At 36.4% G+C, this 13,025-nt stretch overlaps 1 protein-coding gene across 2 annotated transcripts; it reads right to left on the bottom strand.

Annotated features, from left to right (window-relative positions):
* Nucleotides 1-314: 314 nt before the first annotated feature.
* On the bottom strand, nucleotides 315-12,470 carry LOC107824824 (serine/threonine-protein kinase EDR1). 2 transcript variants are annotated; one of them, XR_012702911.1, is made up of 13 exons: nucleotides 11,809-12,470; nucleotides 10,708-11,130; nucleotides 10,217-10,320; nucleotides 7,447-8,600; nucleotides 6,756-6,796; nucleotides 5,519-5,587; nucleotides 4,037-4,137; nucleotides 3,187-3,265; nucleotides 2,981-3,079; nucleotides 2,331-2,399; nucleotides 2,158-2,207; nucleotides 982-1,325; nucleotides 315-886 (listed from the first exon to the last, which is right to left on the bottom strand). XR_012702911.1 is itself a non-coding variant. In XM_075238450.1 (13 exons), the coding sequence occupies exons 1-13, from the start codon at nucleotides 12,265-12,267 to the stop codon at nucleotides 751-753; spliced, it is 2,961 nt and encodes a 986-aa protein (XP_075094551.1). In that variant the 5' UTR covers nucleotides 12,268-12,470; the 3' UTR covers nucleotides 315-750. The 2 variants fall into 2 exon arrangements, 1 of the variants encoding a protein (XP_075094551.1); XM_075238450.1 differs by having other exon boundaries at nucleotides 982-1,158.
* Between the last annotated feature and the right edge of the window lie 555 nt (nucleotides 12,471-13,025).

The following is a 13,025-nucleotide window of genomic DNA, read 5'->3' as shown; positions in this document are numbered from 1 at the left end:
ATAAATACAAATTCAACTAAGAATAGAACACAACGCAATCAAAGGACTCAGAGGTGAAACCAACCAACTAAAATCAGAACTAAGTTGATTGTTACTTGTATTGGCTGTTAGTATTTGCCAAGAGTTTTTCTAGTCTTCTGTCAGAATAAAGACATATATCACATTGTTAAATTGATATGTAAAAGCAAGATCTGATAAATAACCAAATCATACCACATCTTTCTTACTCATCAAACAAGACGATGATCACACGAGCAGGCTACCTGAAGATATTAATCTTTTTTTCGCTTTTCAAGTATCGATACAGTGCAGACTTGCCAAAGGGATCAATGATATATTCGTTATAACTGGCAACTTAGCCACTGTTGTATAGACTATACAGGGATCATGCGATAAGTGATTAAGGGCACCACCCCATTATTTTGAGGGGGCCTCAACCAAGGAATTTATGTCATTAAGAATATACAACTCAAAAGGACAACTGCTCCCTTCGGGATCAACTTATACACAACCACTATACAAGAAGAGTTGCACGTAAACGACACATTTCAATAGCAGTATAGCACTACCAAGGTCGCTTTTACTTTTTCTTCCTAAAGCACCTCTCTGAGGAACAAGCATCATCTACTCCTTTGCCCAAAAGACAGTCTCTGTTCTTTCGTCTTGCATAGGGACGAAACGAAAACCAAACCTTCTTTTTCCCAGATATAAAATGACCGGCCAACATTAGCACTTAGGGAACTGGAAAATTTACGGGGTAGAATTTACTGAGATTTCCTGTGGCAAATGGGAGCTGGGCTGATCCACATAGGAAGGAATGATAAGACGTTGCAATGGTGCTAAAGCCACTGTTAGCTGAGCAAATGATGGACGCAAGTTTGGATCACTGGAAAAAAACATGTACAAGATAATTTAGCATTTTGTGTCTTGAAGGAAATAAACAAAATTATAAAGAATATAACAGGTGCATGTCACTCTCACGTTTGCCAACATTGCCATATTATTCTTGCTACAATAGGATCAAGTTCCTTTGGAATCTCGAGACGTTTATTCTGGAAGCCAACAGCTCCCACCACTTGCATAGGGTTCATCCCACTCCAAGGTAGTCTTAAGGTAGCAAGTTCCCATAGAATGACACCAAAACTGTAGATGTCACACCTATCAAGTGACCAAAATGTTAAGCCGATGAGAGCATAGAACTCAGCAACTACAAAACCTGCTGTAAAATAGATGCAGGTAGCAAGCTTTGCCATCTATGAGCTCATTTCTTTTTTGGAGAAGGATTTATGAGGTCACTTCCTTTCTATGCGACCAATAATTCCATCCTATGAAACCAAGAAGAATTCCAGAAGAAAGCAAAATGTTCATTCAGGAAACCATGTTTAGTTCAAAATATTATGATAGAGTTAAAAGAGTTCAGCAAACAATTACGCCACTATGATTCGTTAGGTTATATGAAGTTCGGAACTACATAACCAAGAATTCTATCCTGGATGACCCCATTTTTTTTCTGATCAGGAATGACCCCATTTTGGAATATATATAAAATAATTTTAAAGCTGGCATTTGGATCCCAGGCAGTGATGAAAAGTGTTCATTTTCCATATTTGCAGAGATGGTGCAGCAGTCCAGCTCCATGGGCATTAATACTATTCCAAAACTCATCTTTCAGCCAAGTAGGAATAGTATTTAATGAAAAACTTTCCCCCTTTTAGGGTCTTATCCAATGTACTATAGGTCGTTAGATTGTTCCACATTGACAGAGTGAAAGGGATGTGTCTTCTTTTATGGTCTTGGGAATCCTCATCCTTGAACTTGCTTTGGGCTTGAGTTACCTAAGGTCCATTTCCATAAGTGCTATCATATATTGTCCATGCTCAAGATGTACCGCCCTGGGCATGTGACGAGGTATTAGATTGTCTTACATTAGTCGAGGCAATGAGTTGTTCTCTCCTTTTATGGTTTTAGGCAATCCTCACTAATGAGCTAGCTTTTGGGGTTTGTGTTGAGCCCAAAATCTATTTTGACAAGCATGTTTAACATGAAGATTGACATAAAAACAAAAGGCTCCAATTTGTAAAGAAAATAGAACTACAAGAATATCTAGCACAAACTATGAGCGAGAACATGGAGTTAGTAGAGTAATTCTTAACTCACTTCTCATTTGAAGGTTCATTGCGAAGAACTTCTGGCGCCATCCACTCGGGCTATGAAAAGAAAAAAAAACTAGGTTAGAAAATAAGAAAGGAAGTGAAGAAATAAGATAATTAGTATCCAAACTTAATGATAAGGGTAACACATCTAAACAATTGAAGATATATTAGTCTCACCGTTCCAGCTGTTGATTTGGATGACAAAAATGTGTTGTGCTTCAAGCGAGACAAGCCAAAATCACATACCTGCATTTCAAGATTCAGAGTCACATCCCTCCCGAGACATCCCATAAATTAAGAAATAGGTCAGAGAAGATTCAGAGTTACTAATAGAAACAACCACAACCAAGTAAACTCCCCTTCAAAATGAAAATAATCACATTAGTGCATTACTTTCTTTTCATTTTTCTGCCCTAAATTGTAGAAATGAAAAAGAAAAGAAAGAGGGGCTATAACTGTTTGCTCAAAGATTAACACAGTTTGTGAGCATTTCACTGAAGCAATACAGGTTTACAACCAGCTCAACAAAACAAAAAAGATCAATTTTTTTTTATAACCGAAAATTCCCTGAGGGCCAGCTGGCACACAATTCAAAACTCGACAAATAATGGGACCATCCCTCCCCTTTTCTCCACTTAAATACCCGACTATTTAGTCCACCACGGGGTTCAAACTCGTGACGTGTGCTTATCCACACATCATGCACTGCGCTCTTACTATTGAACCAAACACCAAGGGAAAAAATAATAAATTTTGCTCTCTCACCAATGACATAAGTTCATGCAACGTAAAAAGAAGGAAGATACAAACATTTGAAAGCGAATTACCTTAACAGTCCAGTTCTTATCAACCAAGAGATTAGGTGACTTCAGATCACGGTGAACAATTGTAGGGTTGCTTGTATGTAAGCAATCCATGCCCTTTGCCTGCACAAGAGGAACCTCTAAGATCAACATAAGCAAAAGAAATGCTGATCAATTGGTCCGAAGCACCAAGCCAATATTGATCAATTAAAGATGCTGCTGGATCATACCACATCAAGAGCCATTTTGATTCTCCTCCTTTCATCAATTTGACAATGAGGACGATGAATTATCCGATATAAGCTACCTCTGAAAAGCATGATTTTTCAGATGAGTAATTCCTCTTTCACAGGAAAATTTTCAAAAAGCACTAATTGCTTGCCAAAATTAGATATTATTTGATGACTAATCAATGTTTGGCTGAAAGAGACTTCAACACTTAGCACTTGTAGAACCACATATCAAACACAAATCACGAAAGAATATAGCATTCATCTTTGTAGTTTTCATGTCATATTAGAGAGGGCTCTCAAAAAATACATCACATGGAAACAATTATAAGGTGAGATAACCAAAGTTTTATTCTACATAAAAATTAATCCAAATGGTAAACCTGCTTTTCATTGATTTACCATCCACAAAATGCTAATAAAGACACCTAAAAGAAAATTCATGTTATGGCTTAGTGGACATGAGACTTACGCGGTAAGCCTCGCTTATTTCAATTTAATGAAGATCCGGATCATTCAAATCTTAGCTCATTAAGTGTATTGTTTTTCCCCTCTTTCACAAACACTTACTGGTCTGAATAAGTTTGATTCATTCAAAGCTAGTACATTGTTTTAAAATCATTAAGATGCTGTTCATTCAAAAATTCATCTGAAATGATGTTTTATGTGTAGTAAAGAATTTGCATCGAGTGCTTGGGCTTGCGCCATTTATTTTCAACAAAAGTACATCAAAGGAGAGACGTCCATGTAGCATAGCATTCAATAAGTTGAATGTGATAATAGCCAAAAGCTTACTAATTATGGCAAAATTTGAAGGAAAAAGGGAAGGCGAATCAAAATACAAACATACCGCGGCAGGAACTCAGTGATAATAGAAAGGTGGGGTGGCCGAGTAATAGCACCCATAAAACGAACAACATTTGGATGCCGTAACCTACGCATGATACGCACCTGCCAGTAAATACCATTATGTTAATTAATGATGCATTTCAACAAAAAGAAAGTTAAGCAGCAAACAAAAGAAAAAGGAGAAGTGCAAACATTAAGACTGAGGAATATCTCTTCAAAAGTACAGTTTAATTTAACAGAACTATGAGAAGATAAAAAAACATTGATTAGCATCTAACCTAAAAAATCAGACTTAGGATTCTCATCAAACTTACCAAAATGATGAAACTTACAAACTAAAGCTGAAACAAGAAAGGAAAATACACAAGCTTATTCTTAATGAAAAATATTTATACATACTCCTTTTTAGGCATAAAAGACAATGAAGATGCTCAATGAAACTAATTTTCACATCTAAATAGAATGGTTACAGTCTTTGGATAAAGAGAATGGAGGAAATTATCCTCAAAGTACTTCATTCCAATTTATAGGACACTCTTTTTCTTTTCTTTTTTGGTACTTCACAAAATCTCTGACGCCATTCCCTTAATAGTATTATTCTAAACAATTTTCGAGAATTCAAATTCATTTATCTACTCAAATTTTAAACTTTGATATGATGTTTTCTCTGTCAAACTAACTTTTCAACCACAATTCTAATATTTTCTTCGTATTTCTACTATTTTTGGCATAACAAAATTTTAGTTTTCATGAGAGCATTCCCAGCCAGACTCAATCTCAAGGTCAATAAAGCCTAACTCATTCGAACGATTACGAAAATTTCTGACAGTCAGACCGTTTGAGAGTCTTGCAAGACTTCTGAAAGTTAGTGACAGGATAAAACTGAAAATGATTGAGAGAATTGATTACGACTATTTCCATATATTGCTTTTGCACAGCCTTTGTGCTCTGATATATGAAAATTGTTACCACTCTCAAAATAACAAAAAAAAAAAAAAAGAGTTGATTGCGACTGTTAGAGATTCATGTTGGTACTAATATAACATATAAGTCATATTAACATCTTAAACTCTATCTTCAGACAGATTTATGTTCACACTAATATAACTTGTAGCCAAACAATTCAAGACTCTTGAAAACAGACAAAGGGTAATACAGCTACAATGAACTCCAACAAAAAGAACATGATAATGTTATTAAAGAGGTTATGCCAGCATACTCCCGTAAATGCAAACATAACAGAGCTACTTAATCTTCCCTGTGGTTAACCAGGTTTGTAGATTCATCCTAAAAGGACCAGGTAGTCAGGTAATATTATTTCCCTTTCTATGGGAGCATTTATGTTATATTAACCAGAAGGTCTGAGTGTATCTCGATGGGGAGGGAGAAAAAACTCAACAAGAATATGTTTCTAATGCTCTTTTGATTAAACCTCAATGCAGGCATCAAATAGTACATAAGTATAACAGTGCAGAGTCCAGACCTCTCTCTTAAACTCGGCCAAAGCTGCACCTGAGAAATCCTGATCGAGGAACTTCTTTACAGCAACCTCCTATTTTAGATAGATTCACAAGCAAAAGAATTCAATGATCAATAAACTCAAGCAATTACATAAATACCAAAGCTATTTCAACAAGGTACATCAATACCAAAGCTTTCGCTTATTGATAGCAAAAAGTTTGGTACTACAAAAACTAGATATTATTCCAAGGGGGCTGAAAATGACAACACTTAGCAGCAGAAAGTGAGGGCACCATTAGAACATTTGAATGTGATGAAATGTGAGGCCAGCTATAGAGGAAATATAAAAAAGAACACACTGACAACCAGTGGCGGACCCAGGATTTTCACCAAGCGGGTTCAGCATATGAAGATCCGGTGTCCGACGCTTGCTTTTTGGCTCGACTAATTCGAATTCGCATCGAAAAATTTTCCTTTCGAGGGGGAGGGGGACAAAGAACTTTCTACCTAATCAAAGGTTCGAGCTCGAGACATACACCACCACAATCCTTGCAGGTAAATATAAAGAAATAAATGCCCAAAAAAATTAATAAAACAAAATTTTATTAATCGAAGAAAATGATAAAAATATATTATTGTATTTTAAAGTAGTGGATCTCTGAAGTTGAGTTTTTCACGGGTGAAAGGATTCAGCCAGATAAGGTGTTTGAGATTAGGGTGTATTTTTTAGTTCTATATCTTCTTAGATTTTAGATTCTGGCAAAAAAAGTAAAATTGTTTAGTTTGCTTTTCCCTAATTATATGTATAAAATATAGAAAAAGCAAACAAATTAAATGTACATAAAAAAGAATAAAACTGTGCAGTTATACATAGAAAAAACTTTTCTTAAGTTACTATATTTATATAGGAAAAAGCCAAAAGTGTAATGCTCATATGAGCACTGAACGCGATTCGAACTCGGGATGCTTCGAAAGGGTTGAACCCACTTTGCCAGTGGGCTGGACATTGATTTTGTTCCAAACGGGGTCAACATTTGGTTTATAGGTGCATATTTCCAGAGGCAGATTGAATATACCTATATGCGCAAGGTAATTTTTCGACGAAGCGGGTTCATATGAACCCACTTGAAACCACGTAGGTCCGCCCTTGCTGACAACTCAGAACTTGAAGCCACTTGTAGTAACATGGCTAGTAACAATTTATGAATAGGAAGATGAAACAAAATGCTCCTAGGAATATTTTAAATAAAATCACTTACAGTGCCATTCCAATCTGCATGGTAAACCTCCCCATATGAACCTGAAAATGGGACCAGAAAACTTCAGTATGAAGAAGACATACTAAGAGTAAAACCACAATTTTACCTACAAGCATTCTTACTACAATCCATTTTTGTGGATATCGATGCAGCATATTTAAAAATAAATAAGTAAGAACAGAATATCAGAATTATGACTGCTTCCAGAGAAATATCCCAATAGAAAATCTAGATGTATAAACAAATAATTAAGTGGATAAAGCATGATTGCATCCCTTTAGATGGAGATGCGAAAGTATGTTGAGGCCCTTTGCTTTTCACCTTTATTAACCAAGCAACTGAGTATCTCCAACAAAATACTAAACCTAAATTAAGTAATTAACAGACATCCACTCTATTCACTTCTCCATGACAAACATTAGATAGAAATTTCCAAAATGTTTCAAATTTATTATTCATTTCTCGATCCAATATATGGAAGGGAATGGAGTACAGAGGTAAAAATGTATATGGTAAATTTAATATTTTTATTGGCCCCACACAAACACACGGAAGTATAAATCGTAATGAAACTTTAGGCTGAGACATAGTTGTTGTATAAATATAAATGCATGAGGTTTTAATGCATTTGCACAATATCATCCAGCATTATCATTGCAAGATATTTCAGTCAGGGCAAACAAAGGATTACCAAGACCAATCCTCTCGCCAATGACAAGATCTTCCCATGGAATTTCGCAATCACCAACATCATCAAATACAGGATCAACCTGACTTCGACCTAAATCGCCTGAAGAAGTTGGATATTCTGGCTCCTTCAATTTTATATTTGTTCCCGTTGGCTGAGCTTGCAAATTTCTTATGTGATCACTTTCCAGGATAATAGCTTGTCCGTGTGCCTGTGTCCTATTTAACTCATCAGTCTGCAAAATGTGCCCCTCCCATTGACTTGTTTCTCTATTATTGCTTTGACCGTCCTGAACAGACAACCTTCTAAATTCAAGATCAGCTGATAATTTGGAACTGTTATCCTGGGTGGAAGTAACCCCTTCATTTCCTCTATAGGCAGGATGTGAGTTTCCATGAAACCTGGAGGTAGTATCAGGGGAAGATTTCTGTGGTATGTTTGAGCTGGTAGATGCTATTGATGATGTATTATAGCCACTAGATCCACAGCTCTTCTTCGGAAAAAGTGCCTCAGAATCAGAATCGTTTTTCCAGGGGACCTCATTGTGTGCATACCGATTTTTCCACATCATAGGGGCAGGAGGTCGTCCAGTGACCAAAGTATTTTTCGGCTGTTGCAATTCACTGACTTTGTTTCTTGCAGGGTTTTTCTGTATCAATGTATTGCCAGAGCCTTTTACTTGAAACGGATTAAGATCAGCAAAAAGATTTTTCGGGTCCTCAGGGTTATTCTGATCATAAGGAACCACATTTACATTCAACCTCAAGCCATCACCAGCCGCATTGGGTCCACGGCCCCCTTTGTACAAAGAAGTTCCAATTGCTAATGGCGAAGTCCAATCGACCTGATTTGAAGAAGATGGTCTTTTACTGATTGCCGAAGAACCAGGGGTGGAGCTACCACCTGCATCTGAGATTGAATGAACTGAATCTGTCTTCTCAGGCCTAGACCTATTAGAGAAATCATCTCCTAATCCAGAATTTTGACCAGATAACAAGTTCAGCCTCGGGTAAGAAACTCTAGAATCATTATTGGACGGAAAACTTGGAATCTTGTTCAATTTTGGACCATATGATTTAAAAGAAGCATCCTTTGTACTCAGAACATCAGCTGGTATAAGTGTGCCAGGTGCTCCCATGAGATCAACCAAAAACTCGCTGAAGGCAAAGAATTGATTTAGAGGCTGAAAATGTAGAGAGATATGCGACAAGAGCAATTAATCACAATTGTTGCAATACATGCATGTGTGTGCAACTATGCAATTGAAGCAACTAAAGCTTCGGGTAGTAAGAGTAACAATTTGAAGCTGCAGATGAAGAAAGATCATGTGTCTCATGGGATTGCATAGATGACTATAGCTCGGAACACTTAAAGCAAATGACTTTGGATACAGTCTAAGATAGATCAGATGATATTCATGAAAAGCAAACTCAATTACACAAAGACATGCAAGCACATGAAGACAACTACTCCATTTATTAGGGACAGATTGTCCATGTTTATTTTGTTGTCCAACAATAACGTATCATGTTATAGAAGAGACTTCTAACGTACTATACCATCCCTTTTATTGACTTAGTTTGACACAAATGTTAGAAGTGTGAGTTGTTCAGCCCCCTCCCCCGCGGGGGGGGGTTTAATTGATGGTATTAATCCACGTTTTAGACTTCATGCTTAGAGGAGAAGTTGTAGTGAGAAGAGTAAACATTGTCCTACGTGATTTACTAGATTATAGAAAATGCATTAAATCTATACTTAGAGAATAAAAATTACCGTTTTGGGACGAAATAGAAAGAAAACAAATAGTGGGACGGAGGAGTAACATTAGAAACCATATGACTTTATGTGGAACCTTTACTACTTATATCAAAATATGATTCTTCTCTATTGTGTACTTCCAACTAAAAAATATTATTTGGTAACAACAAATGGTTAACAAATGCACATTCTCATCTCTTCTTATAAATAATCATAAAAATCAGATGTTGCCATTCATTTGAGACAAGGAGTATTTGAAAAGTTCAAATTATTAATTAGGAGTTCAGACTAGAAGAAGCACTACTCAGTATTCTCTTCCTTCTCTCTAGCTACAGAAAGAAACTTTGGCAACCATGAAGGGAATTAGTCAATATTTACAGTCGTAAAGCTCCAGTATCGAGAATTTAACAACATAAGGTAAACAAATATTCACAAAGATAATATTCTACCCTGATATAAAAAAGCAAAGTTTGACTTGACCTATCAAATACATTGGGAGGGTCCACCCATATTACGTAAATAGCACAACACAATGAAAAACAAATTTTGACATAAAGTAGTGTTAACAACTCCACAAAAATACACGGAAAGAGGAGATTGAGACCTGTCGACTTTATAAATATTAAGACAAAAATGCTTTAAGAAACTTAAATTAAAGGCATAGAAATAAAAGTTCCAAAAAATAGTTAGTCAAATACCAATGGACTACATAATATTATGTAAAACATAAAAAGGACCCATAAGTACTTTTAAATTTCACGAATGTTAAGAAATGAACCTTGGTACTCAATCACAAAAGCTAGCTCATAATGTGAAGATTGTCCAAGACTATGGACAAAACTCGTTTCTGCAAATAATATGACTCTCTCTCGCAACAACTTCGACAGCAAAAAGAATTGTAAACAGAATCAACCATGGTCAAACATGCACAATACTTTCTGCAACATGTCAAATTAGGATATAATTGTTCCCTCCTAATTAGATTTAAGAAAAGATATGGAACTTCGCAATTCACCTATCATTTGGTAAGTTTACAATGTTGACAGCATCGTCTTCGACGCCAGTATAGTGACTCCCTTTAACAAGTCTACAGGGTATTCCAACATGGTCAGCTAGTACCTGCCTCCAGTAAAACAATAGCAATGATGACGATACAAATCTTAATAGATAAAAGAGTAATCACTCAAATGCTACAAGAGCATAACGTCAACAAACTTCAATACTAAAGTTCCCGCTATTTCAGACTTATATCTGATTAAAGTAATAAGAATTGCCCACACCCTTCCCAAATAGTGCCTTTACAAAGTTCAATGAGTCAAAAGCCAGCTGAATGAGGTCACAAGTACAGAAGACTATGGGCATGGTTTGAGTTGCAATTGTACTGGTTAAAATAAAGGTAACAAAAGCTTTGTAGATCAATGATGCAAAGTAAATTCGGGAGATAAGGCCCATCTTGTAGATTTATAACGCTCTTAAAAATGCATAACATTTAATTATGATCATCACCTTAAAAAGCAATGCACGGTGACGTGAAAGCCCAACTTTTAGGGATCCAATTGGCAGCACACTGGTGTGAAGTGATGTCCTCAACTCGTTGCTTATTTCCATCCATTTGGCCAATATGATATTTGCATCCTTTACTGGCCCACCTAAATGCTCAGTTACAAGTTCCGAAAGCCTCAGTACTAACAGATTAATCTCACTGGCAGGGCAGTCCAATGTAATACAATGTGCAATCTGCATCAACTCTTCCAAGGAGGGGTCAATTCTCCGATTAATTATCACGCCTTCAAAGTCAGAACTCCCAGGAATTGTTTCAAGTTCAGTAAGAGATGGCATTTTCCCACGACTTGCTGGATCTGTGAAGAGAGTATATACGTCATAGAAACCATCAACAACTTTCTCCTCATAGTCCAGCACACCATAATCCTGATAAGAGGGTAAAGTAAGTGAGAAAAAAGTAGAAACCAAATTATGAGAACCAAACTGAAAATCATCTTCAATAGAGAACATATCCCAAGAACTAGCAAAGTATACAAATTATTAAGCTTTTGGAGTGGAGGCAGAAAAAAGAAAAACACACTCGATAAAGTATTGTGAGGAACAGAACCTATTCAAACCTTCAAGGTTAAACATACAACAGATAACAAACAAAATCCTAAAAGAAAATCATGTGTCTTTCGAATAAAAAATAGCATGACAGTTTTGCTTGAAAACATGTAGTGTCAACTACTAATCTAAATCTTGGTCTTCCATGAGCATCCAAATCATGTATACTTCTTTTTCTTAAGTTTGTAAACTTTGTATACATGGATTTCTCTGTTACATCAATATTTATTAACTTCACTTAAAAAAGGCTACCCTTCTTCACAATTCACATTCGTTATCTAATCTAGTCTTTTCTGAAAGTTACACTGTTTGCAAAGTTTACAGCTAAAAACGTTGCACTACCATGACACTGCAAAAGAGTATAGAAACGGCAAATACGGGATTTTCTCACTTGACTTCAACTAATCAGAGATAGCAAGTTTTATAAGACCATCATCTAAACTAGCAATGCGAAAATAATGGAAGCAAATTTATTAACAATGAAAACTCAAAATTTACCCAATACTGCCTCGATAACAAGTCCGCAGCGGCATCCTCCCTATCACGTGCCAAGTCAGCAGCGGTTCGCCCTCCGCCGAGTGTTTGACCGTTGCTTGAGTTAACATCGCACGGGAAAGAATCCTGAGCCTGCGAGGATGACACACTCAACGCTAGGGCAAGCTGCACCTGGTACTCTTCCTCCGAAGTATAATAATCCTGCTGCCGAATGATCGTCGAAATATTCCCTCCTCCGCCACCAGCACTCACCGGAGCAGCGGCCGCCGTGGAGGCACTCGACGTCGTGGAAGGAGTCGACGGTGATTGAACAACAGAACTCGAATTCCGGTTATCAGAAGCACATGACGCCGATGACGACGATGATACCGCCGGCGGCGAAGATGTCGATACCGCAGATGAAGTAGATTGAGCGTCGTTGGATCGATTTGGATGGTGAAGCTTCTTGAAAATGTGTTTCATCGTTCGTTGAGTTTCTCTCTCTATATCATACGGTACTTTTCCTTTCTCTCTCTATATTTGTATATATATATATGTATGTACAACTACTGTTAGTCTTCTTCACACACAGTCTCTCTCTCTATAAAGTCCACCTTCCTATTGACTGTAAAAAGACAAAGGCATAGAGAGAGAAGGGGAGGAGGGAAACTTAAGGGGGTGGATATGGGGCTACCTAAAAAGGGCACGGAGTTGAGTAAATTTACAGCAAACGACATCAACGATTCAACACGGTCTTTTTACTGAAATTTCGTTTTTGCCCCAAATGTAACGGTAATGAAACATTTTTCCCTAGTACAACTACTTATTTCCTTAAGTCAGATTTATGTACAATAGTACTAGAAGACAAGCATGAAGAATGTTGATACCAGATTATGTTACAGTCCCAAATAAGATTTTATGAATTTTCACAAACTACATATCCCCATTTAAATTCATTTCAAGCCATTTTAAAAATAAAATTTCAAAAATATTCTTTATATTTGCTATGGTGGATTTAAGATTGTGCACAAAGAGGTTCAGATGAAAACTAGTAAAAGCAACGTTAGGCGTAAAAAGGGGTTTAACTTTGTTCTTTACATTTGATTAAATATAAAATATCTATTTATTTTCGTATTTAACAAGTTATTAAACTGTACAAATATTTTTAAAAATTACTTAACAAACATCAATTTAATCTCTACCAAAATACTAAACTTTATTTACTCCATTTTGTTAAAATT

The sequence above is a fragment of the Nicotiana tabacum genome, chromosome 19 (genome assembly GCF_000715075.1).
Source record: "Nicotiana tabacum cultivar K326 chromosome 19, ASM71507v2, whole genome shotgun sequence".
In the NCBI taxonomy this organism is placed as follows: Eukaryota; Viridiplantae; Streptophyta; class Magnoliopsida; order Solanales; family Solanaceae; genus Nicotiana; species Nicotiana tabacum.
The sequence above is the reverse complement of the archived record's forward strand: the minus strand, read 5'-3'. Positions and strand labels throughout refer to the sequence as shown.

Coding starts and splice junctions, on each gene's coding strand:
- LOC107824824 (XM_075238450.1), bottom strand. CDS start 12,267: ATGAAACACATTTTCAAGAAGCTTCACCATCCAAATCGATCCAACGAC. Junction 5,588..6,755: donor ATGCAGATTGGAATGGCACT/GTAAGTGATTTT, acceptor TATCTAAAATAG/GAGGTTGCTGTAAAGAAGTT. Junction 2,400..2,980: donor ATAAGAACTGGACTGTTAAG/GTAATTCGCTTT, acceptor CTTGAAATGCAG/GTATGTGATTTTGGCTTGTC.